This window comes from Bufo bufo, chromosome 2, assembly GCF_905171765.1.
Source record: "Bufo bufo chromosome 2, aBufBuf1.1, whole genome shotgun sequence".
Taxonomy (NCBI): Eukaryota; Metazoa; Chordata; class Amphibia; order Anura; family Bufonidae; genus Bufo; species Bufo bufo.
In genome coordinates this window covers 733520906-733547349 of record NC_053390.1, presented here as the reverse complement: position 1 = coordinate 733547349, position 26444 = coordinate 733520906, and the positions used below count along the sequence as shown (strand labels likewise).

The 26444-nt window shown below is 42.1% G+C and overlaps 1 protein-coding gene across 1 annotated transcript in view; it reads right to left on the bottom strand.

Moving 5' to 3' along the window:
• Positions 1–26444, bottom strand: part of GABRA2 (gamma-aminobutyric acid type A receptor subunit alpha2) — a 225780-nt gene that overhangs the window by 60379 nt on the left and 138957 nt on the right. The window contains exons 6-8 of the mRNA XM_040420547.1: positions 24816–24898; positions 15586–15729; positions 2070–2222 (exon numbers count right to left, since the gene is read on the bottom strand). Of these exons, the coding sequence (XP_040276481.1) occupies positions 2070–2222; positions 15586–15729; positions 24816–24898 (380 nt within the window). The remainder of the gene's footprint in view (positions 1–2069; positions 2223–15585; positions 15730–24815; positions 24899–26444) is intronic.

The window sequence follows — 26444 nt, the reverse complement described above, 5'->3', positions numbered from 1 at the left end:
ATTTAGACTATTTGTTGTCTCAGGGTACCTGTTATATTTTAAATCTATGTCTATGGAAAGTATTCAGAAAAACAAAGTGCTGACTACGATAAGACATTTATACCTCATACATAGTTATTACTTAGCATTCCCCATATGTCTACTTTATGTTGGTATCATTTAGTACATGCCATTTTTTTTTTATGATGCTAGAACTCTTAGAATTTGAAAAGCCATTTCTTAAATTTTTAAGAAAATTTTACAAAAACATTCTGAATCAGTTTGAGGGGCTTACATAATAGAAACCATGCATAAGATGACCCCATTTAAGAAACTACAATAATTAAATTAAAGCCAAATGGAGGTAAAAAAAATGCTGCTGATTTTTCATTTTGATAGATTTTCCCTGCAAAACATCAAAGGTAAACTGTAACTTCAATATTTATTACACTAAATTTGCAGTTTATAGAAACAGCCCAAATGTGGTTCTAAACTGCTGTATGGGCACACCGTAGGGCTCAAAAGGGAAGGAGCACCATATAGATTTTGGAAACTATACCCTCAAGGAATTTGTCAAGAGATCCAGTGAACACTTTGCCCAACAGACATTTCATAGAAAGTGGGAAAGTGAAAAATTACATTTTTTACATTAAAATGCTGCTTTAGCCCCATAGTTTTCATTTGCACAAGGGGTAACAAGAGGAAATGCACCCCACAATTTCTTAGCCATTTTCTCTGTGAATATAGCAACACCCCAAATGTGCTTGTAAACGGCTGTATGGGCACACTGCAGGACTCAGAAGGGAAGAGGTGCTATATGGCTTTTAGAGAGCAGATTTTACTTAAATGGTTTTCAGGAGCCATGTTGCATGAGCCATGGTTTTCAGGGGCCAAGTAGCTATGTTTGCAGAGACCCTGTGAAACCAATAACAGGGGAAACTCCAAAAATGTGATTGCAGTTAGGAAATTACACTCCCCAAGGAATTTCTCAAGAGGTGTAGAGAGCATTTTGACCCCACAGGTGTTGTACAAAATGAAAAGTGCCATTTTCCCACAGATATGTAATTTCAGTGCCCAATATTTTGTGCCTATTGTGTGCTAGTATGAAAGGACAGACCTCTAGTTATTATACTGTGCTTCCTGGTTTTAGAAACACCCAACATCTGTCCCTATTCCTTTGCTTGAATGTATGAGAGGGCTCAGGAGTAAAAGAGCACTAAGGACATTTTGACGACCAATGTGATGATTTCCACTGCTTGTGCTAAAAACTGTATAAGCTGTCAGGGTAAAGTTGGAAAAGGAACCCCTGAGAAGTGACCCTATTTTGGAAACTAAATACCTCAAGGTACTTATTAAGGGATGTAGTGAGCATTTTGACACTTCTCGTGTTTTGCAAAAAATAATACAAAATGGTGCAATTTTAATTGCAATTTTTCCACAGATATGCAATTTCAGTGCCCAATATCTTGTTTCCATTGTGTGCAGGTGTGAAAAGTCAGCCTTAATAATATTATGCTGTTTTTCCAGTTTTAGAAACACCCAATATGTGGCCCTATTCTTTTGTCCTAACGTATGAGAGGGCTCAGGAGTAAAAAAGCACCATGAAAATTTTGAAGCCCAATTTGGTAATTTACACCGCTTGTGCTGACAACTGTAGACGCTCTGGGTGAAATTATAAATTGAATCCCCTTGAAGTGACCCCATTTTGGAAACTACACCCCTCAAGATATTTATTAAGGGTTGAAGTGAGCATTTTGGCGAGTATTTTGCAGAAATGAATGTGCAGCGGACTGTGAAAGTGAAAATTGCAAGTTTTTCACACATATTGCATTCAAGTGCCCAATATGTTGTGCAGAGCTGGTTCCATCTGAGACACATCACACTATATAAATTGTTAGGCGGGTTCTACTAGGTATGAAAAATGTGGACATAAACTGATCTGGAGATAATTCTACGAACTGCTGTAATTATTATTTCACTTTATATGTGACTCTGTATTACATACATTGTATATTAATGTGATTCATAAAAAATAAATAAAACATGGTGATAAAAATGCCATAAATAAGCGCACTGCTGACTTTACTCACCAAAGACTGTTCTTGCAGGCACAGACTCCCTGTTCAGCCAGAATGACACCTGAGACAAAATGACTGTCATGATGCAGGGGAGATAAGTCTGAATCACGAAATAACCAATTTTTCGCTTCAAGTGAAAATGTGTGGTCATAACCGTGTACTCTCCTGCCAGACAGAAAGATCCAACTGAGAATTTTGATCGCAAGGCAAATAATTCTTAGCACAAATGACTTTACAAAGCATGCAATTCAGCACAAGATGTTCTCATTCCTCTATATACAACAGGAGCCCGTCATAAAAAGATAATAAACAAGGAACGTGATTTATTATTTAAATGAGGTTTTTATTATAGATATTTTTTTTATTTTGTGTTTTTTTAATTGTTTGAGTATCCACATAAAAATACTGAAATATATCTGTTGAACACAATGGCGCTAAAGCTCCCCATATACTATAAATATCTCTCCCAAGTCACTATCCCGCTCAACTTTGATAGCTCACCCGTACACATACATGACAAGTAAGGATGAGTGAAGTGGTTAGTAATAAACCCAGTTCGTTATGAATTTTCGCAAAAAATTCATCTGCAAAACAAACCCAAATCTTTTCAGGTTTGTTTTGGATGAATCCAGTAAAATGGCGCTCGTCGTCATTTAACTGCACATGTTAGCGGGAAAAACCACAAAGGAGGAAGAAGAAGGATGCTCACATGACCTCTCGGAGGAAGTGGGGGAGGGGCTTACCCTAACTGGCTCACAGGCTGAAAAACAGCCCATCAGCCAATCAGTGGGGCAGCAGGCAGGGAGGTGCCCTTGTAAGTCCGTGTTGAGCTGCTGATCTTATAAGTATACAGAGTCACAAGCAAGACTTTTATTCTAGTGTAACAGAGACAGTGTAAGCACAGAATAGTAATAATTTTGTAGAACAGAACCTTTGAGGGGGTGGGGGAGGGCTGGGGCCCAGTGATGCACACAGGGGCTGGCATACATATATTTTTTTTTATCTCATTTGAACAGAAAGACAGCTGTGTTTAGTTTTTTAAAAACACTGAGCAATTTTTTTCAGTGCATTATATCGGACCAGTGTTTTTAAACATGTTGCATTACAGCAGAATCAATCACAGCAATAATGCCAATGTTATAACAGTGAAATTAATCACAACTAAGACAGTAGTCAGAAATATTTTACCTACAGTAACCCATCATTATATTGTTGTTGTAGGAGAGAATAATCTTATACCCGGTTTACATGTTTTTTACACTAGAAAGGTCTTTTTAGTTTTTGCATACAGTAGTTACATGCACATAAGACAGTAGGCAGAAATCTTTTACCTGCCTTCCTTCATCCTTATAATTGTGTTGTGGGTAGGAATAATATCATACCAAGTTTACAATGTGTTTTTCACACTAGAAAGGTCTTTTTTGTTTCTGTGTACAAAACTCACTGTAGGGAGAAATCTTACTTGGGCCAATACTGCATATTCCCAAAGTAAATTGTCAATAGAAGTGTTTACTGTGTTTGTAGAAGGGGAAGGACATTTAATTGCACCTCTGTCTAAATGTTATAGACAACACACTTACAATTTTGCCATAACCTTTCCATAATTTGTGTGACTATGTACCACACAAGGAAAACCGTGAATTAACATTAGGCGTCATAATCAAATGTTTAAAATAGAGAAGAGTTCATAATCAAAAACAAAAGGCCTTATCCTACCAGAGCCACAGTAGTTGCAGCACCAGCTATCCAGAAGTAGTAGAAGTAAGCCACAGTTCTTACAAAGCACGACATTATCATTCAGGAGACATACACTGCGTGCAGAATTATTAGGCAAATGAGTATTTTGACCACATCATCCTCTTTATGCATGTTGTCTTACTCCAAGCTGTATAGGCTCGAAAGCCTACTACCAATTAAGCATATTAGGTGATATGCATCTCTGTAATGAGAAGGGGTGTGGTCTAATGACATCAACACCCTATATTAGGTGTGCATAATTATTAGGCAACTTCCTTTCCTTTGGCAAAATGGGTCAAAAGAAGGACTTGACAGGCTCAGAAAAGTCAAAAATAGTGAGATATCTTGCAGAGGGATGCAGCACTCTTAAAATTGCAAAGCTTCTGAAGCGTGATCATCGAACAATCAAGCGTTTCATTCAAAATAGTCAACAGGGTCGCAAGAAGCGTGTGGAAAAACCAAGGCGCAAAATAACTGCCATTGAAATGAGAAAAGTCAAGCGTGCAGCTGCCAAGATGCCACTTGCCACCAGTTTGGCCATATTTCAGAGCTGCAACATCACTGGAGTGCCCAAAAGCACAAGGTGTGCAATACTCAGAGACATGGCCAAGGTAAGAAAGGCTGAAAGACGACCACCACTGAACAAGACAAACAAGCTGAAACGTCAAGACTGGACCAAGAAATATCTCAAGACTGATTTTTCTAAAGTTTTATGGACTGATGAAATGAGAGTGAGTCTTGATGGGCCAGATGGATGGGCCCGTGGCTGGATTGGTAAAGGGCAGAGAGCTCCAGTCCGACTCAGACGCCAGCAAGGTGGAGGTGGAGTACTGGTTTGGGCTGGTATCATCAAAGATGAGCTTGTGGGGCCTTTTCGGGTTGAGGATGGAGTCAAGCTCAACTCCCAGTCCTACTGCCAGTTTCTGGAAGACACCTTCTTCAAGCAGTGGTACAGGAAGAAGTCTGCATCCTTCAAGAAAAACATGATTTTCATGCAGGACAATGCTCCATCACACGCGTCCAAGTACTCCACAGCGTGGCTGGCAAGAAAGGGTATAAAAGAAGAAAATCTAATGACATGGCCTCCTTGTTCACCTGATCTGAACCCCATTGAGAACCTGTGGTCCATCATCAAATGTGAGATTTACAAGGAGGGAAAACAGTACACCTCTCTGAACAGTGTCTGGGAGGCTGTGGTTGCTGCTGCACGCAATGTTGATGGTGAACAGATCAAAACACTGACAGAATCCATGGATGTCAGGCTTTTGAGTGTCCTTGCAAAGAAAGGTGGCTATATTGGTCACTGATTTGTTTTTGTTTTGTTTTTGAATGTCAGAAATGTATATTTGTGAATGTTGAGATGTTATATTGGTTTCACTGGTAAAAATAAATAATTGAAATGGGTATATATTTGTTTTTTGTTAAGTTGCCTAATAATTATGCACAGTAATAGTCACCTGCACACACAGATATCCCCCTAAAATAGCTAAAACTAAAAACTACTTCCAAAAATATTCAGCTTTGATATTAATGAGTTTTTTGGGTTCATTGAGAACATGGTTGTTGTTCAATAATAAAATGAATCCCCAAAAATACAACTTGCCTAATAATTCTGCACTCCCTGTAGTATGACATTGTGGATTGGATGGCTCACACCATCCCTCAATCACACTAGGATGACATGGAGATCAATGCTAAGTTTGACAACATGCCTTGGATCCAAAAGCAACAGCATTCCTCCTGCTCCTCCTTTCAGCCCTAGAGAAGCCTTTCAGTGCCATCCTCACTGCTCCCTCCTAGTAGAACGCCTTCTAAGAAGAAGCAACAAAACCCCAACATGCCCTACAGCGGATAGTAAAGTGAGTCTCCCTGTTGATGACTTGTGTGAGAGCATTCAGTGTTTGGACTGCCCTGAGGAAGAGATTCAGGTGGACACAAGGGACACCCTGCACAGCTGTGTTGGTGGTTGTGGTGGTAAAAGTGGCACCTGTAGCCCCGGTGTTGGCAGTGGGAGCAGTGTTAGTGACAGTGGCAATCAGGGAAAATACAGAGCAGGGAATCAGGAGGGGGGTCAAGGAGCCCACCATGATATATCACAGTCTAATAACAGTGGTCAGGAGGGTGAGGATGATGAATGTATGTTTGACAGGACATGAATGCCAGATTGAGGTGCTTCCAAAAATTGTCCCCTATGTGGGGCAGATACTTTTTAAGCACAAATGGTGTTATGTGAAAAAAGGTAGCTTGTTTGGAGACCAAGCATCCAAAAACTATGCCTTCAAAGGGGCAGAATAACTGCCCATATGACGTGCACAAGTGCTACTTCTCAGAAAAAAAGTGGCTTGTTGGGATCAAGCCTCCAAACATTATGCCTCGTTCTAGAGCAGTAGGAGTGCAGTGTGGCAGCAACAATATTGGCAGCAGTAACAGCATAGCATAGAACATACAAGGCAGTAGACTGGCCATCTAGAGATAGTAGTGGCCAGGGCTTGGACGACGAGAAGGCAAGGGTAGGGCGCCACTTCGCTACCCATAATGGCGGCCACAATCAAGGCCGCATTTCTGGTTGTTCAGCCTCGTAGACCTTTGGCTGCTAAATCTATGAGGCAGTGTAAGGGTGCAAGAGGTCAGGATGAGATCGCACGAGACCCGACGAAAGAGTGGTGATGTCATTGAGACTGCCTCTGTCATTACATGGAATTACAGGCCACAGTTAAAGCTGTGGCCTGCATGGCAGATGGCGGTGGAACGGTAAGTAAGGAAATTGTGTGTTTTTTTTTTAAACACTAAAACTCACTGCTAATGGGAGCACCAAGAAGGTGGTGGATGGAAGCATTATATGTACCTGTATTTAACTGACACTACAGGGGGGGGGGGGGGGCATTATGTACTCAGGGCACCATTAAATTTAACTGCCATTACAGAGGGGGCATTATCTACTGGGGGGCACCAAGGAGGAAGCATTATATTTAACTGGCACTACAGGGGGGGCATTATCTACTGGTGGCACTAAGGGGGAGCATTACATTTAACTGGCACTACAAAGGGGCACATCATATACTGGTACTAGGGGTGAAACTACAGGAGAGGTATTATCTATAGTGCTGATCGCGAATATTCTAATTGCAGATTTTTATCGCGAATATTGCCACTTCGAGAATTCGCGAATATCTAGAATATAGTGCTATATCTTCGTAATCGTGAATATTCTAGATTTGTTTTCATCAATATCCATGATCCATCACTGCTTCTTGCTTGTGGGCCAATGAGAAGGCTGCAATATCTTTGACTTTAGGAGTAGTGTTGATCACAAATTTTCCAATTGCTGATTTTTGCAATCAAGAAAATAATGACTGGAGATCACGAATTCTCGAATATATGATATTTTTTTGCCCAAATATTCGCGAAATATCGCAAATTCGAATATTGATTATCACTGATTATCTACTGGCACTACAAAGGGGCATGGGGAGTGTTATATACTAGCACTACAGGAGGAGCATTATATTCTGGCACTACAGGGGGCATTTAACTGCCACTACAGAGGGGGGCATTATCTACCTGGGGGCACCAAGGAGGAAGCATTATATTTAACTGGCACTACAGGGGGGGAATTTTCTACTTGTGGCACCAATGGGGAGCATTATATTTAACTGGCAGTACAAAGGGGCACATTATATACTGGTAATAGGGGTGAAACTACAGGGGTGAAATTATCTACTAGCACTACAGAGGGGCATGGGGAGCATTATATACTCGCACTACTGGAGAAGCATTATATTTTGGCACTAAGGGGGTATTATCTAGTGCATTTACAGGAGGATCATTATCTACTGACATTACAGGCGGAGCATTATATATATTAGAGATGAGCGAATCGAAGTTGACGAAGTGGAGTTTGATCCAAATTTCAGGAAAAATTCGATTTGCACCGAATCCGAATTTCCTCACGCTTCGTGGCAATGAATCAAATTTTTTCCTAAAATGGCTGCTGCATGTGTTAGGACATGGAGCAAGGAACTCTGGGAACGAGGGATCACCCACAATGCCATGCATGCAGCCAATCTTCAGCCAGACAACCCTGTGATGTCACAGCCCTATAAATAGCCTCTGCCATCTTGGATTCAGCCTTTTTTCAGTGTACTTAGTGCAGGGAGAGACATTAGCAAGCACTAGGGACAGTGGTAGAAAATACTTTAAAACTTTTATTTTGCTGTATAGAAGTTCAGGGAAAGAATAGGGAGGAATCATTCCACAGTATTGAAGCGAAACAGGGTTTAGTGGGATGGGGGGGGATGAGAAAATTACAGCTCTTTTTGGAGTGTATTAGTGGAAAAAATATATATATATTTGTCGTTCAGCGGTGCAGTTATATGTTCTAAAGCACTTTTTGCCGTGAATTAATGGCTAAAAATATATATTATGTGCGTTCAGCGGTGCAGTTATATTTTTTAAAGCCCTTTTTGGCGTGTATTTATGGCAAAAAAAATATACCGGTATATTATTTGCTGTTCAGCGGTGCAGTTATATTTTCTAATGCCTTTTGTGGCGTATATAAGTGGAAAAAAGTGAGGGCCTATTTGCTGTTCAGGGGTGCAGTTATATGTTCTAAAACCTTTTGTGGCATGTATAAGTGGAAAAAAATAAGAGCCTATTTGCCATTCAGTTTTGGGGTGTTTTAATTTCCTTTTAATTTATTTAATTGATCTAACAGTATGTCAGACAGAGAAGTGTCAGGCCCTGCACAGGGGAGTGGCAGAGGCCTAAATATTTCTGGCGCAGGCACAGGTGGCAGCAGAGTAAGGGGGCGTGGCAGTAGGAGTCACAGCGAGAGGCCTAAGCTCCTGGTGTCATCTAGCGGTCGTATCTTGACCAGCCACCCAGCGGTTCTTCAATGGTTGACTCGGTTATCCACTTTGTCCCAAGTGACATCAGACACCCCCAGCCAAGAGTCGGTGGGTTCGTCAGACACAACCCTTAGTTGGCATGGCCCGGGAGCAGGCCCTGTGCCCTCACCTCCTGTCCTCAACCTGCCTCTGTCCTTTTCTGTTCCTTCAGCCAGAGAAGTATTATATGCTGTGGCCTCAGCTCCACTATACAGCGAAGACGAGCTACTAGAGGACAGTCAGCAGCTTCTGGCCAGCCAAGATGTGGAGGAGACATCCATTGCTTCCTCCGGTAGGTGGGAAAGTAGTGATGAGGAGAATGGCGTGGACGCTGGTGTTGCGAGCGGTCAGGATCCTGACCCAGAGACCGTTGAGGAGGACATCAGTGACGTGCAGACAGTACTTGATGATGATGATGTAGCTGATCGCACTTGGGAGCCGGGTGAATTAGGGGCTTCATCATCATTGGGAGAAAAGGGTGGCAGCATGCCCGTGAGGCAGCGGCGGAGCCAATAAGTCGCTAACGTGGCCGGGAGTCAGCAGGGTGGCAGCAGTGGGAGGGCAGGATCCAAAAGTGCCTGGGGTAGACCACCTGCTTCGCAGGAGCCTAACTGCCCAGAAAGTACTGGTGCAGGGGTTCACGGAAGCAGCGGCAGTAGAAGATAGTCAGTGCAGAGTATTGGGGGTAAAATCACCTACTCGGCAGTGTGGCAGTTTTTTGTTAAGCCGCCGGAATAGGTGAACATGGCCATTTGTAGAATCTGTGGGTAGAAGGTTAACCGTTGCCAGGGTGCCAATGTTGACACCACAGCCCTGCGTCAACATATGCAGCATCACCATAAAGTGGCCTGGGAGAACCGTGGCTCCGATGTGGTTGTCCAGCCTGCCGCAGTAATCACTGTATCACCCAGTGGCACGCACCCGATTTCAGCTAGTTAAGGCTCCACCACCTCAGCCGAAGGAAGCTGTCTATCCTTACCATCATCTGCTAATCCTGATTCTTCTGCTCTTCCTCCTACTCCTCATCAGTCATTCAGTCAGCAATCGATCAAAGCGATTGCCAAGAGACCACAGTATGCGTGCACTCATCCAACGGCGCAGAAGCTGAATGTGCTTCTGGTCAAGTTGCTGGTGCTGCAGTCCCTTCCTTTCCAAGTGGTGGACTCTGCACCTTTCAGAGAACTGATGGCTTGTGCCGAGCTGAGGTGGAGAGTCCAAAGCCGTCATTTCTTTGCCAAAAAGGCAGTACCAGCCCTGCACATGTATGTAGAACAGAAGGTGGGCCAGTCCTTGAGCCTGTTGGTGTCTGCCAAAGTACACGGCAGCGCTGACATGTGGAGCTGTAACTACGGTCAGGGACAATACATGTCCTTTACGGCTCACTGGGTGAATGTTGTTCCTGCACAGCCACACCAGCAACTTGGCCAGGTGACACCGCTTCTGCCTCCATGTTCTCACAACGTTGGTCCTGCGACAATGTTCGCCTCTGCCTCCTCATCCTCCACCTTGTCCTCAACCTCCACTGCAGGGGCAATTCACAGTGCCCCTTCAGCATACGACATATGCAGGGCACGGTGGTGTTACGCTGTTCTGCACCTTGTTTGTCTGAGCGAACGGAGTCACACAGGGGAGGAACTGCTCCGTGTCCTTCATCAAGAAATCAAATCCTGGCTTTCTCCGTGACAACTCAAAATCGGAACCATGTTGACCGACAATGTGAAGAACATGGTGTCGGTGCTGCGTCAAGAAGGTCTGAGTCATGCGCCCTTCATCGCACACGTGTTTAATCTGGTTGTCAAGCGGTTCCTGAAGTTATCCACCCATCTGCAAGACATCCTAAAAATGACCAGGAAACTTTGCATGCACTTCAGCCTCTTGTACACCGCAAAACACACCCTCCTGGAGCTGCAGCATCCCCCAACATAGGCTGATATGCAAAGTTTCCTCCCGTTGGAATTCCACCCTCCATATGTTGGACCGATTATACGAACAGAGAAAGGCCATAAATGATTTTTTTATGATCCAAGCAGACAGGAGTACTCCTCTGTGTAAACTTGATGTCAGCCTGTGGCAGCTCATGCATAACACCTGCTGTTTTCTCAGGCCCTTTGACGAAGCCACGTTATTTGTCAGTCGCCAGGACTACAGGATGAACAAGGTAATTTCAATGCTTCATGTCCTGGAAGAGATGCTTGCAAATCTGGCTGGTCAGAGGACTGGAGACATGGAACCTAGATCCCATGGCCACATGAGCCCTGTGGGGGCTGAACTGGAGGAGGAGGACATTGGAGCAAAAGCAATGTATAGCGAAATGGGAGGTTTTTATACACAGATGACAGGAGAGGAGGAGCAGGGGCAGCCAGAGGAGCTACAGGGTGATGAGGAAGATGAGGCAGAGGACCCAGATACACCGTGGCAGTATGCAGTGGAGATGGAGACAAGGAGTCCCTCAGAGTCACTTGCACAAATGGCACAATGCATGCTCACTTGCTTGCGTAGTGACAACTGAATTGTCAGCATTTGGAAGAGGGATGCCTTCTGGCTCTCCACCTTGTTGGACCCTTGCTACGAGTCCAAAATGGGGACCTTTTTTTTACCCGCTGAGAGGGAGGACAAACTGAACTACTATAGAGACATCCTATGTAGTCAGTTGGCTGCTGCCTATCTGTGCCATTGTCCATCCTCTCGCAGGTCTGACTGGGGGTCCCTCTGCGCCCGCGTTCCTCTGCCATGGCTGCTGTGGCAGGGTGGGGGGGAAGGAGCAGTTCCATCTCCATCAGCAGCAACTTGAGTCTAGAGTCGCTGATGAGCAGCTTTCTTCACCCGCCTACTGAAGAAACTACTCACCAGCAGCAGCAGCAGCAGCTAGATCTGGAGCAGGACCTGAAACAGCAGGTGGTGGCATGCTTGGACAGCACCCTACCACCCCACATTGAAGATCCGCTGGACTATTGGGCAGCCAAACTGGATTTGTGGCCGAAAAGCTGTCCTGCACGGGCAGTAGTGTGGCATCGGAGTGTGTGTTTAGTGCAGCGGGGGCCATAGTTACCCCAAGAGAAACTAACCTGTCCACCCAAAATGTGGAGAGACTGATCTTTATCAAGATGAATCAGGCATGGAGCAGCCAGGATTTCCAACTACCAATGTCTGATGCATCAGACTAGATCATCCATGGTGCCACACCAACACTTTGACAAGAGAGACCAGTTTCTTCTGGTTACCTGCCTCAGCTACTATTATGATGCTGCCACCGCCCTGATGCCACACATCTTATGTCAAGTGCTCCTTCTTTCACCCACCATCTTCAGTTGGTACTGGTATTGCCACTCACCTCCCCACTCTGTCAAACGGTCACTCTGTGGTCTCCTGATGCTGCTGCCACCTCACCACTCAGGTCTCCTGATGCTGCTGCTGCTACCTCCACACTGTCATTGTGCCACCTTGTGGCCTCCTCCTGATGCTGCTGCTGCCGCCACCTCCACACTCTGTCATTGGGCCACTCTGTGGTCTCTTGATGCTGCTTCCACCTCACCACTATGTCATAGGGCCAATCTGTGGACTTCCCATGCTGTTCCCACACTCCCCACTTCATGACTGGGCCACTATTTTGCCTTTCGGCCTGGCTGAGATCATCATTTATTTGATCCTTCTTCTGATCTGTCAGAAGGAAGGAAAAATTAGATGCACAACAGATCCTGTCTGTGTAGCTGCTGTAAGGCCTGTACTGGCTGATTACTGACCAAATGCTGCCGTGTGAAGGCGGATGCTCAACAAACAGGATCCGTTTTTGGGGGGTTATTGTTCTGATGGATCAGAGGAAGGGCAAAATAATCAGTGACGTCAACACAAACTTACTGACACTCTCTCCATTCTGTCAGGGGGGCTCTACTTGTATAAGCGCTTAACAGAATAGGTTCTGTAGACATCTATGTGGAATCATAATAAAGGTAGTAGTGGCTACACTTAGTGAGTGGATATATATAGGTGCTCACTCCACAACCCACCCCAGGTTGTAGCATGAAGAATAAATTGTTGTTTATAGATGGAGGGCACACAAAATATCTGGGGCAATGTGGACTGAACAATAAATATTTATTAATATATATAAATCCTATTTATACATAGATAGATAAAAAGTCAGCAATCCATACCATAAGGGATAAATATCTGCAGAATAAATATGATACTTCAATAGTTGGTCAATGTCAAATAATTGCACTTGATTGACCACTGAAGAAGGAACAGTGTTGTTCCGAAACGTGTTTGATACACAGCAAGGACCAACAAGGAGCCATTTTATTAAAGCTATACAAACAGGATTCATCGTTTACAAGTTATTTTTTTGGCTGTTTTCTTCTCTTCCGGCACCAGCTTTTTCAGAGACTACTAGTACTAGTATCATCACACAGCTGATGGACTGAGTCAGGTGATTCACTTTAACATACGTGGGACGCCACTTAGTGAGAGTAGAACGTGACTCCACGCTGAAAGATCCAACGCCGAATCCTCAGTCCCGCAGTGAAACTCCAATTGTGCAGCCACAACACCCACCGGACCGGTAATGTACACAAAAAATATCTGTGTGTATGTGTCCGCATTATAACAAGTTTGGGTGTGAAAAGTGAACCACGGAGTGCTGTTAAAATTGTGAGGAAAATAGGTGCTTTCATTTGAGATCTTGAAGAGGTGGGGATCTGCTGAGCAGGACATTTTCTTTACAGATACGCTGCTTTATATGAACGATCTGCTCACTTATAACCAAGTGCAATTATTTGACATTGACTAACTATTGAAGTATCATATTTATTCTGCAGATATCTCTGGTTTTAATATTTATCCCTTATGGTATGGATTGCTGACTATTTATCTATGTATAAATAGGTTTTATATATATTAATAAATATTTATTGTTCAGTCCACATTGCCCCAGATATTTTGTGTGCCCTCCATCTATACACAACAATTTAATCGATGTGGAATCAGCTGACGAAAGTGTAAACGTAGTGTGCTCTTTCACGCTACAGTAGGATCTTGGGCCTCTGTACTATTCTCTATACCTGGCGCTAACATCGACCTGCAATGCTGAGTTCACACTTGAGTTATTTGGTCAGTATATATATATATATATATATATATATTGGCACCAGTCGCAAAGTTAGAAAAACAGCTAACTCTTTGTGACAGAAAAGCTCAATATTTTAGTAAAGGCCAATTGAAAATATGATTTTTAGCCCAAAATTTGTAAAATGCTATAATAAACAAAAATCGCCTCCGAAGGTGTACACAGCCTTTAAGGAGGTGAGAGGAGGAGAGGAAATGCAAAAGTTTATTATAAATTGATGAAAAGTAAACTAGATTGTGTTATACCAATTTTCAGGGCAATTGGAGCAGCCTTGGTTCAGGTGAAATACATTTAAAAAAAAAAATTGGCGAACCAGAAAGAAACCAAATCTCAAAAGGTTCGCTCATCTCTAATGACAAGCCAAGCATGGATGTCTTGTTAATGGGTAGAGTGAAAAACGCAGCTGTCAAACATTTCTGGCAGTGGCGTATCTCCTGGGTGAACATAAAGTTCAGTTGTAGAAATGAAACACAGCCAATCCTTGTCTCCCGTAAAATCATCTGTTTGGGGACAGTTAGGAGCTACATATGGACATTAGACTGTTGGCTAGTCATGCTGAAAATGGTGGGTATGGCTGACAATAGTGTATTATGTAGAAGGACTTTCAGAGTGGACAAAATAAGCAAATACTATTATATTTATATAGTTTTTAATGGCACCGTTATGGGGTACAGATAACCTATTATTTTTTAAGTTAACTTTTTATTTTAGAAATGTTTTTGTTATACCGTTTATGTTTTTATAGTGTTCATCAAATTAAAGTACATGATAATTGTGCAGTGTGAATCATTACGAATGCTCTGATACCAAATATGTGGAGGGGATTTTGTTTTTCCAATTTTTTGCATTACAAAGCTTATTTGTTTCAATAAAACTATTTTAATTTTTTATTTTTTTTTTACCATTAACCTGTTCCAAAAGGGGACTTAAACAGGTGATCTATAATACCCTGCACTGCTTATACAGTGAAGAGTATTTTACTCTTAGTGCTATACTGCCAGTCACCATCAGACTGTGCTAGAGAGGCACAGCCTGACAGGGATACACTGCAGGAAGGTCTGGGGCTTTTATTAGACCCCAGGCTGTCATGCCAAGACATCTGAAACTCACCATCTCAATTGTGGGGTTTCGATTGGAGACAGTTGGAGCTCTCTCCCTCTAAACCACTTAGATGCCACAATTGCTATTGACTGCAGAATCTAAGGGCTTAAACAACTGAATTGGTGCCTCTTTCCCGGTCTGGGCTGTTATAGCAGGATCCCCCACTCTTTGCTTCACGGGAGACGAGTGCAACGCTTACACTATGTCGCTGTTAAAGGCAGCTGCCTACCCTAAGGCCCATTAGTGAATGCCGTAAAAAGGTACATGGGTGGCTATTGCAGCTGAGATGAATAGAAGTCAATGAGACTCATACAGTTTCTAGGAAATGATGGAGCAAAACTCCCTCTCTCAGAGACCAGGGTGAAGGTGCACATACAGCCTTATCTGTGTGTAATGTATCATTATGCAACTTCATCTAGGCCTCAAGCAGTACTGTAGAGCTATTAATTTGAGCAGCTTCTAACTATAATAAAATTACTGTGCTCATTCTGTCCCTGTCTATATATCAAAGCTGGAAAATGAACTACAGAAAATAGGACTTTGAATGCCCTGGAAAGTATAACACTTGAATGTTTCAAGATTTTTTTTATGGTTATACAGTTACAAATAAAATAGAAATATAGATATAGAGATACATTCCCACTAACATTGGGTTTGGTAATCCATATTAACTTACACTTACCTGTACTTGACTTAATGGTTTCCTTCCCAACCAAATGCCCCAAAAGGACATACTGATTCAATCTTGAGCCATCCGGTGCCACCACAACTGATTCTGTGGCATTACGTGTCCAAACATAAGTCACTTCTGCGGTTGTGTAGGCATCTGCACAAAGCAAATGATAAATGAATATTTGCCAGATTTTACACAATCTTGTTTACAGTTTGACAGCCTTTACTTTTGCAAAGAAACATAGATATGACAATTGTGGAAACTGATAATGTCTAATAATCTGAATACTGTAGCTTGAAAGTCTCTGGAGTGGATACATGAATAATTTTGCTCATCTAGTATCTATCGCAGATGGGTTTTTTTCCCCCACATTGGAATATTTGGTGAATGAGTGGTTAATTACCCCATGGGAAATTTGCATCCATGTAAAAAATGACTACCTTCTATAAACATAATGCTGCTTATGTCCTCTCATTTTGTCCTGGAGAAAACAGATGATCATAATTTTCAAGATACAGTGGGGTTAAGTAGCAACAGTCTTCAAACATTCAATTTCTTCTTAGTAACCGACAATTTAGCAGCTAGTAGTGTGTTGCTAAGGAGCATCTGATAGAATCTGTTACGGTACGCTAAGAATTTCAACATAAGAAATCTTTCTTTTTCTTTAAATGGGAAATCTAGTCAAAATTATCTAAGTCTAATAAGTCATAAGTATTGGTGAGAAAGTCAGATTACCCATTAAAGGAGGATGCGTGTTCAATAGAGACCTTTCATGGTGAAAATCAGCAGTGGCCCTAAACACTTCATTAACGTAATCTTACTTCATCATTCTTTAGGGTTTCAGATAACTTATCGATCATCCTTGTACCCCAATAAATATTTGATGAAGACTACAAGAATCACATGATAAACCTGCTTACTTAATGGAATGCCAACCCAAGAAACAAATGCTAAACATTAACAAGACATATAGTTGTCCTCACTGTTTGTCAGCCTTCAGCACTTTCTACCTGATCCTCCAACAAACAGTCTTGTAGAAATCTTGCTGCTGATCTGCCCCATCTTTGGCTGGAGGCGGACTAATGGGATGGGTTTAGGTGGTAGGGGATTATGATCTTTTTGTCCTACTTCAGACAAGACAAAGCAGAGTGGCTTCTGCTCCGGCAGGCACTTGTTTTGGTTGCCACAGGATAGTGAGGAGGAGGTGGAGAATGAATGACCTTCTAGGACACAGAGAGAAGATTACTTTATATTTCTCAGTTTCAACTGAGAAAGGAAGAACTGGGATTCTTTCATATTGTTTGTGCCCTTTCTGTGGTTCTTTAAGTAGCATAACATTTGCAAGACATATTATCTTGGCCAGCTAACAATTGTTTGTTGCAACCTGTCTCTATTATCTAGATACGAAGAGAGAATAGATCTGATGATCTGTATGAGTAATGTCTACTACACATATCAATCATGGACACTGATATTCTACTCTGGCGTTACGGTATCTGGAGGGCTTAGGTAGTCACTAATAAACTAACAGCCCTTAAGGCATGTATACTGGGGTGGAAGATCAGGCAATCAATGGTAAGTAGCACTAGGAACAACTGCTCCCATTACTTGCACTATGTAAAAGGCACTGTAGGAAGGCACAAGGTTCCGTCATTGACGGAAGATATGTGTCACCGAGGTTCCTTGCCTCGGTGAGGAAAGAGCCGATAATTTTAAATGTCAGCGGCAGCTATTGCTCACTGATACTATTGGTTATTTAGTGTGGCTGTAAAGCCGATCCGGGCCGGCTCTTACTGGGAGCAGCCAAAGTGCAGGGTGGGTGGCTGTTCCCCACATTCCAGGCCGGGTTTTTGTCTGGGATATAAAAACCCAGCCAGCAGTCTCAGCTGGGTGGATTATCCTCCATTTCACAGTGGATCTGTGGAGTCTCTGTGGTTTGAGATCTGCATGATGTTTTCCGTACTAAAGGGCTGAGAGCCGCATTGCTGGGAAGCAGGCCCTAAAGCCTGTTGCGAACTGCTTCTGAGAAAACCTCTGACAAGGTGAATGTTTTTTGTTCTGTGGACTTGCCTTGGTGTGAATGAACACCAAGACGACAAACTGTCATTTTTGTTTATGTGTGAATAAACACTGCACTGTTTAAGTCAAAGACTTTGTTTTTGCCTCTGTACTGTGTCTGCTATTCTGCCTACCAGAGCGAATCCCCACAACACTCATTTATCAGGTGAAAGCATTGCTAATGCAGACACCAAAATTATAATTTGCTGGTCAGCAGATCATGCTGTGTAAAAAAAAGGAACTACTAACTAGAAGGAATGATTTTCTATAGGGAAGAGTGATTGCAGCAGTGATGCTTTGTCCCCATACTGCGGAGATGATTGCTGCATGGAAATGCAGCATTCACCTCCTCGGAAGAGTAGGCAATTATTGGGAACAAATGGTTCAGTCCCGAAAACTGCCTGCACAATAGGCCCATGTAAAGGGGATTTAAATCTAATAATACAGCTTACTCAACTGAAGCGGCCTAATTATATGTAGCTGGTGGAAAACCTTAATTCATTCCACTATAGTCACCCACCCCACTATAAAATTCCTTTGAAAATTCACAGAATCAATCCAAATCAGGGTTTTCTGAGCTGATTACAAGAAAAACCCATTCTAATGTTTTGTTATATACAGCAGATGTATTATATGATAAAACGCATTGTAATAACTGGATCAAGGTGTAAATTTTAAGTTGTGTGTTCCCTTTCAACTCTAATTCAAAAGCAGAATCAATAAAATGTATGTTCTTTGAAGATAATAAATAATTTTCACAATGTCTTTAACTTTTTAGGCTGATTTAGTTTATTCATACAGTACAAATATATTTAAAAAAACTAAGACTACGAATTGCAAAGTGATATATGCAGCCATGAGACAGGAGACACAGTACATGAGGCCATTCTGTCCAGAAATGGATAGCAGCCTTGAAAATTAGCTGTCAGTGAAAGATGAATAGCTGTCTACATACACTGCTCAAAAAAATAAAGGGAACACTTAAACAACACAATGTAACTCCAAGTCAATCACACTTCTGTGAAATCAAACTGTCCACTTAGGAAGCAACACTGAGTGACAATCAATTTCACATGCTGTTGTGAAAATGGGATAGACAACAGGTGGAAATTATAGGCAATTAGCAAGACACCCCCAATAAAGAAGTGGTTCTGCAGGTAGTGATCACAGACCACTTTTCAGTTCCTATGCTTCCTGGCTGATGTTTTGGTCACTTTTGAATGCTGGCGGTGCTTTCACTCTAGTGGTAGCATGAGACGGAGTCTACAACCCACACAAGTGGCTCAGATAGTGCAGCTTATCCAGGATGGCACATCAATGCGAGCTGTGGCAAGAAGGTTTGCTGTGTCTGTCAGCGTAGTGTCCAGAGCATGGAGGCGCTACCAGGAGACAGGCCAGTACATCAGGAGACGTGGAGGAGGCCATCGGAGGGCAACAACCCAGCAGCAGGACCGCTACCTCCGCCTTTGTGCAAGGAGGAAAAGGAGGAGCACTGCCAGAGCCCTGCAAAATGACCTCCAGCAGGCCACAAATGTGCATGTGTCTGCTCAAACGGTCAGAAACAGACTCCATGAGGGTGATATGAGGGCCCGACGTCCACAGGTGGGGGTTGTGCTTACAGCCCAACACCGTGCAGGACGCTTGGCATTTGCCAGAGAACACCAAGATTGGCAAATTCGCTACTGGCGCCCTGTGCTCTTCACAGATGAAAGCAGGTTCACACTGAGCACATGTGACAGACGTGACAGAGTCTGGAGACGCCATGGAGAACGTTCTGCTGCCTGAAACATCCTCCAGCATGACCGGTTTGGCATTGGGTCAGTAATGGTGTGTTGTGGCATTTCTTTGGAGGGCCGCACAGCCCTCCATGTGCTCGCCAGAGGTAGCCTGACTGCCATTAGGTACCGAGATGAGATCCTCAGACCCCTTGTGAGACCATATGCTGGTGCGGTTGGCCCTGGGTTCCTCCTAATGCAAGACAATGCTAGACCTCATGTGGCTGAAGTGTGTCAGCAGTTCCTGCAAGACAAAGGCATTGATGCTATGGACTGGCCCGCCCGTTCCCCAGACCTGAATCCAATTGAGCACATCTGGGACACCATGTCTCGCTCTATCCACCAACGTCACGTTGCACCACAGACTGTCCAGGAGTTGGCAGATGCTTTAGTCCAGGTCTGGGAGGAGATCCCTCAGGAGACCGTCCGCCACCTCATCAGGAGCATGCACAGGCGTTGTAGGGAGGTCATACAGGCAAGTGAAGGCCACACACACTACTGAGCCTCATTTTGACTTGTTTTAAGGACATTACATCAAAGTTGGATCAGCCTGTAGTGTGTTTTTCCACTTTAATTTTGAGTGTGACTCCAAATCCAGACCTCCATGGGTTGAAAAGTTTTTTATTTTTGTGTGATTTTGTTGTCAGCACATTCAACTATGTAAAGAACAAAGTATTTCAGAAGAATATTTAATTAATTCAGATCTAGGATGTGTTATTTTTGTGTTCCCTTTATTTTTTTGAGCAGTGTACTATAGGGCTATCCATAGTACTCAGTATATTGGGCAGACTAGATGGGCCAAATGGTTCTTATCTGCCGACACATTCTATGTTTCTATGTTTCTATAGGTGATAAGTGAATTGCGAGCATCACTAGTGACCTATAGCGTTACCATCCACAGCTGCCAGGTCCAAGTTTAATTTAAATTACATCTTTAAGGCTACTTTCACACTAGCGTTCGGGGCTCCGCTTGTGAGTTCCGTTTGAAGGCTCTCACAAGCGGCCCCGAACGGATCCGTCCAGCCCTAATGCATTCTGAGTGGATGCGGATCCGCTCAGAATGCATCAGTCTGGCACCGTTTGTCCTCCGCTCCGCTCAGCTTGCAGCGTTCGGGTGTCCGCCTGGCCGTGCGGAGGCAAACGGATCAGTCCAGACTTACAATGTAAGTCAATGGGGACGGATCCGTTTGAAGTTGACACAATATGGCTCAATTTTCAAACGGATCCGTCCCCCATTGACTTTCAATGTAAAGTCAAAACGGATCCGTTGGCATTATCATGAACAAAAAAAAAATGTTTTTTTTTTTTTTTTTTCATGGTAATGCAAACGGATCCATTTTGAACGGATCTAAGGGTACTTTCACACTAGCGTTTTTCTTGAATATAGGATTTAATTTTTGGGTCCATATACCATACTATGCAAGAGTATATAGAGACCAAAACTGAAGAAGAGTTAGGAAATAGAAAGAGTTAGAAAGGGTTCAGAAGTGGGTGCCCAGATTATTAAAGGGAATGGATGGTCTCAATTGGGCTTGTTTAGCTTAGAACTGGCACAAGATTTATTCATTCCAAGGACTTTACAAAGGACCAGAGGGCATTCATTTCATGTGGAAGAAAGGTGACTTAGAATCGATAAAGGAAAGAGTTCTTTACAGTTAGCCAAACAATGGAATGCCCTACACCAGGAGCTAGTAATGGCAGACACTATGTCAGCATTTAAAAAAGGACTATATGTTTATCTAATAGAAAATGATATTGATGGTTATAATTAATCTAACAATAAGTGTATAACTAATCAGAAAAAGTTGAAATTTTTCGACTTGTGTCTTTTTAACTTATGTAAGTATGTAAAACTGAATTATAGGTTTACATGAAGAGCATAAGGATGCAATAGATGCATCCATCAAGGCTGGTATTGCTCATGAACGTCATGATGATAAACATGTGATTGTGTTATAATGTGAAAATTCACTGAAAAAGAACAGCTTGAAATTTCAGCGAAGCACTCATCTACATTGCTAGTAAAGAAAGGTTAGGAAACCCAATTATTGTAGCAAAATTCTTGTAGTACGGAATACCTGCCAATCAAGCACAACGTGGAGCTTGGTCCATAGGCAATCATAAGAGATTCATGAATCACTAATGGATGATCCTCGCTCAACTCACAAGGTTCAGAAACAATACACTGATACATTTCCTGGATTAACTTACATTTAATATTTATTTATTTTTTTAAACGTCTTAAAGTACTCCACTACCAAATAGTGAATGACAGCACCGCATTGCCTCAGGCTGGTGTATCACCCACAGGCAGCGGTAAAAGTTTGCTAATGTCCTGAATGGATTATTAAGAAATATAGAAAGTTTTCTTCTGAATATTCGCATAGAAAATTTACTTTCTCGTGAGATTTTCAGAGAACATGATGTTCAGTGAATTCCCCTCCTCCAGTGAAGATATCACATAACTACAAGTGTGCTTTATTGGGTGATATTAACAGGACTGAAAATTGTATTTTACTGTATGTATTCATCTTGGGGAATTGTCAAATAAGTAACTGTAGATGTGACTTATTGGTATTTAGTTTGTTAAGGTCAACCCTGGGATCATCTGAACAGTTCAGCATTTTGTTTGAATAAAGGTATAATTTCTACTAGCTTTTGTGATTGTAAAAGGTTCTATAAAAGAAAAATATTATGTCCCTGTTTTTATCCATGGCATATAGACATCATTCAGCCTCTGTACCATCATTAGCCCCCTTGATTCATATCCCATGCCAATTTCCTAATCCTCATGGTTGAACAGTTAAAACTCTTAGGCCTCTTTCACACGGGCAGGATTTCCACGCGGGTACAATGCATGAGGTGAACGCATTGCACCCGCACTGAATCTATTTTGTGCGTTTTTCACGCAACGCAGGCCCCATAGAAGTGAATGGGGCTACGTGAAAATCGCAAGCATCCGCAAGCAAATGCGGATGCGGTGCAATTTTAGCGCATGGTTGCTAGGAGGTGATCGGGATGGGGACCCGGTCATTATGTGATATCTTCATTGGAGTGGGGGAAATCACCATGGTGATGAATCATGTGACGGACCATGTGGTGAGTGCAGTGACGTCACCAGGGGTCCTTTTCCTCCTGCACAGCAAAGAAGAAAAAAGAAGAGAAGACGGACTGCGCGAACAAGTGGATGAGGCGAGTTAAATTATTATTATTATTTTTAACCCCTTCAGCCCTATTTTACTAAGCATTCTGTTCTAAGAATGCTATTATTTCCCCTTATAACCATGTTATAAGGGAAAATAATAAAATCTACACAACACCTAACCCAAACCGAAAACTTCGGGTTTGGGTACCAAATATGCCGATTTTTCTCCCGCACATGCAAAGCGCATTAAAATGTTTTGCACTCGTGCGGAAATTCCCGCGACGCACCCGCATCTTATCCGGCCCAAATCCATGACGCCCGTGTGAAAGAGGCCTTATTGTCTGATTCTCACCTCACCCCCACAAAGCAATGGGTTAACTTTCAATTTAAGAGACAAATAGTCTTACTCATCTTACAGTCCTTGAGAAATACAGCTCAGTTCTCCAGTATTTTGATATACAGTACATTTTGCTGCTTTAAAGTGTTACTATTATTACATCTTTATTGCAGAAATAAATGCCTCAAATTGATTAATACCATATTAAGACAAGGTTTCTGATCTGTTTCATAGATAGATCATACATACATCATGTCTTCAGTTTGCTCCCCCTAGTGGAAGCCTAGTGGAAGCCTTGGAAGCCTTGTGCTACTAAAAATATTTGCTTAAAGGGTTATACTGGTTTTATTTTATTTTATTTTTTTACTTTAGAGGGTGAGACATCATACAGTTTTCCAATTTACATGCACAGTATTTAAAATTATGCCTACATAACTTTCTTACATGAGACAGTTGACAACTATCTGCACAGTAGAATGGTATAGCCCATGGATAAGTCCTGTTTAATGTATTTATGGTCTTATCAAAATGGCACCCATTATGAATTTCACTTTACATCATGAGATACTCTAATATCCAGTAAGTAACAGAGTTATATAACATACATGTTCTGGCTCAGCACGCGGAGTGCACACCTGCCTGTTTCTAGGTGATGTGTAAAATGGCTGCTAGTGCTAGAGAATGTTGTCATGTTGTTATTAATATAGTTAACTGTAGAAAAAACACAGTACATACAGAGGAGAGACAAGGTGAACACAGACACCGACAGACATATGATGATACTGCAGGTAGTAATAGTAGATGCTAATGTCTGTAAAGCGCTGCAGAATATACAGTAGTAGTGCTGTATAAGTGCATAAAATAAAAATAAATAATACTACATATACTGTGTATGTTCAGTAAACTAATATTCAGCTAATAAATACCTGGGCAATTAAATGAAAGCCAGAAATCACATGAAATGCTTGAGGGCCACATGACTGATGCCATGTTTAGTCCTATTTAGCATTACGTGATTAGATCTTCTATCTTTATTCAGCAGGACCTGTGATGACTTCACTGTGCTCACCACGTGGTAAGCGCGGTGACGTCATTGCAGGTCCTTTTGCAGGCCCTGAAGAAAGAAGAGGATACCGGCTGCGCGATCAAGTGGATGAGGTGAGTTTTTTTTAATTATTTTAACCCCTCAATGGCCATTTTATTTAGCATTCTATCTTAAGAATGCAATTACTTTCCGTTATAACTATGTTATAACGGAAAATAATAAAGTGAAGTTCGGGTCCCCATTTACTTTAATGGGGTCCGGGTTCTGGTCAAGTTCTGGTCCCGAACCCGAACTTTGACCTGAAGTTCAGCCGAACCCGGCGAACCTGAACTTCAATGGGTTCGCTCATCCCTACACAGGACTAAAATGTCCATACATATTTTTTTTAGGGACAGGCTATTGAATGGGTATAATAAAGGTCTGCAAGCCAAATTTGAAATAGATGTAAATTAAAAAACTGTATAACTTCCTATTCTCTAAATAGATAAATGTCAAGATAAAAACTGGAATGTCTCAAAAAAGAAACATGGTAGAAAAACCTAAAACAACATGACATCACATTAGTGGAAACTAAAACGTTCATTTTTGTAATAAAATGATGGCGACATTGTAAGCTTACAAACCTTGGATATACGTGTACATTTATCAGGTCAGCGCAAGTCCATAAAACACATATACAGAAACCTATATTTAAAGTGTAGGAGCAGATGCAATAGTAATTGCATATGGAATTGGAAGTAATTAATTCATTGCTATGAATAACTGGAGCATTATAATTATGTGTAACAACAATAAATGTCATATGTCATAAGGACACAAAACAAGTCAGAACATTCTAATTAACAAGTGACCTTCAAACAAAGACTGGCAAATACTTACAGCTGCCAAATTTTAATGGACAGGCATGTGCATCCATTGGAAAGTCTTCCAAATGCATGGGGCATTCAGCCTGGACAGTGAGCCTAAGAAGCAGACACAAAAAAAAACAATGGTTTCTTTTCTAAAGATTAATACAAAAGGGAAGTCTGTCGCGCAATGCAGCCCAACGTATGGCAAGTGAGATAAAAATTGTTCTGTTCCACTAATAACATCATTAACATTTAAATCCGCGCTTTTCTTTTTTCATGTGGTCCTTCATAAGGCATTTATAACATCAAAACACTGCAAACAAGAACATTTCCATAATTTCCACATTTTATACAAAGCCAGAAATGCAGAAGCAGTTGCCATATTGATGATTTATTTGTAATGATACCGCATTGATATTAATATCTAATTGGAATGCTAAAAATAATATTTTAGCAAAGACAACAAAATGCTAGAAAAACTGCGATGATTTCTTGAACATGCTTAAAGGGGCTTTCCAGTTTCAGCGAATCAAGCTCTAGTCTGATATAGACATGATGATGGTGGAAATTCAAGCATGTTTCTAAAATATTTCCTGTAACAATTCTTCCCAGTTTTCAAGATACTTTCATGTTTTCATTAGATGGCACCCTTCATTGTATCAGAGGATGAGGATCTGAGTTGATCATGTGACACACGTGTCTAATCTTCTTACAGTTACAGTACAATGATCAGAGCTGTGTCTTGTGAAACAAAAGGCCTGGTTTTCATGTTCAGGTTTTCTCATGCAGTTTTTGAAACCAAAGTCAGCATCATGTCATTCACAAAGGGCACGCATGAGGAAAAGAAAATTAAAGGGTTTCTATCACTTCGTTTCACCTATTTAGCTTTCAGACACTAGCGATCCGCTAGTGTCTGCTCTATCTAACCATCCTAATATAACAGCTTATTGTCCTGCCGTTTAGCTAAAAAAATAACTTATATAGATATGCTAATGAGCCTCTAGGTGCTATGGGGGCGTGATTAGCACCTAGAGGCTCCGTCTACCTTAACAAACTGCCGCCGCCCAGCGCGTCCCTCCAGCCCGCCCATCTCCTCCGGAATGCGATGCTCCTCGTATTCGGCGCATGCGCAGTGAATGTCTGATCGCTTCCCTGCACAGACATCTCCACTGCGCCTGTTCCTCGGGGCACTATGACGTCATCGGCGCAGGCGCAGTGGAGATGTCTGAGCAGGGAAGCGATCAGACATTCACTGCGCATGCGCCGAATACGAGGAGCATCGCATTCCGGAGGAGATGGGCGGGCTGGAGGGACGCGCTGGGCGGCGGCAGTTTGTTAAGGTAGACGGAGCCTCTAGGTGCTAATAACGCCCCCATAGCACCTAGAGGCTCATTTGCATATCTATATAAGTTATTTTTTTAGCTAAACGGCAGGACAATAAGCTGTTATATTAGGATGGTTAGATAGAGCAGACACTAGCGGATCGCTAGTGTCTGAAAGCTAAATAGGTGAAACAAAGTGATAGAAACCCTTTAACCCATATTTATTAATGTATCTGCACCAATCTTTGCCAGAAAGGCGTGGCCCTAAGGGTAGGTTTACATCATGTTTTATGCCTCCATTTGACATATATAATACAAAAAAAAGGATACAAAAACAC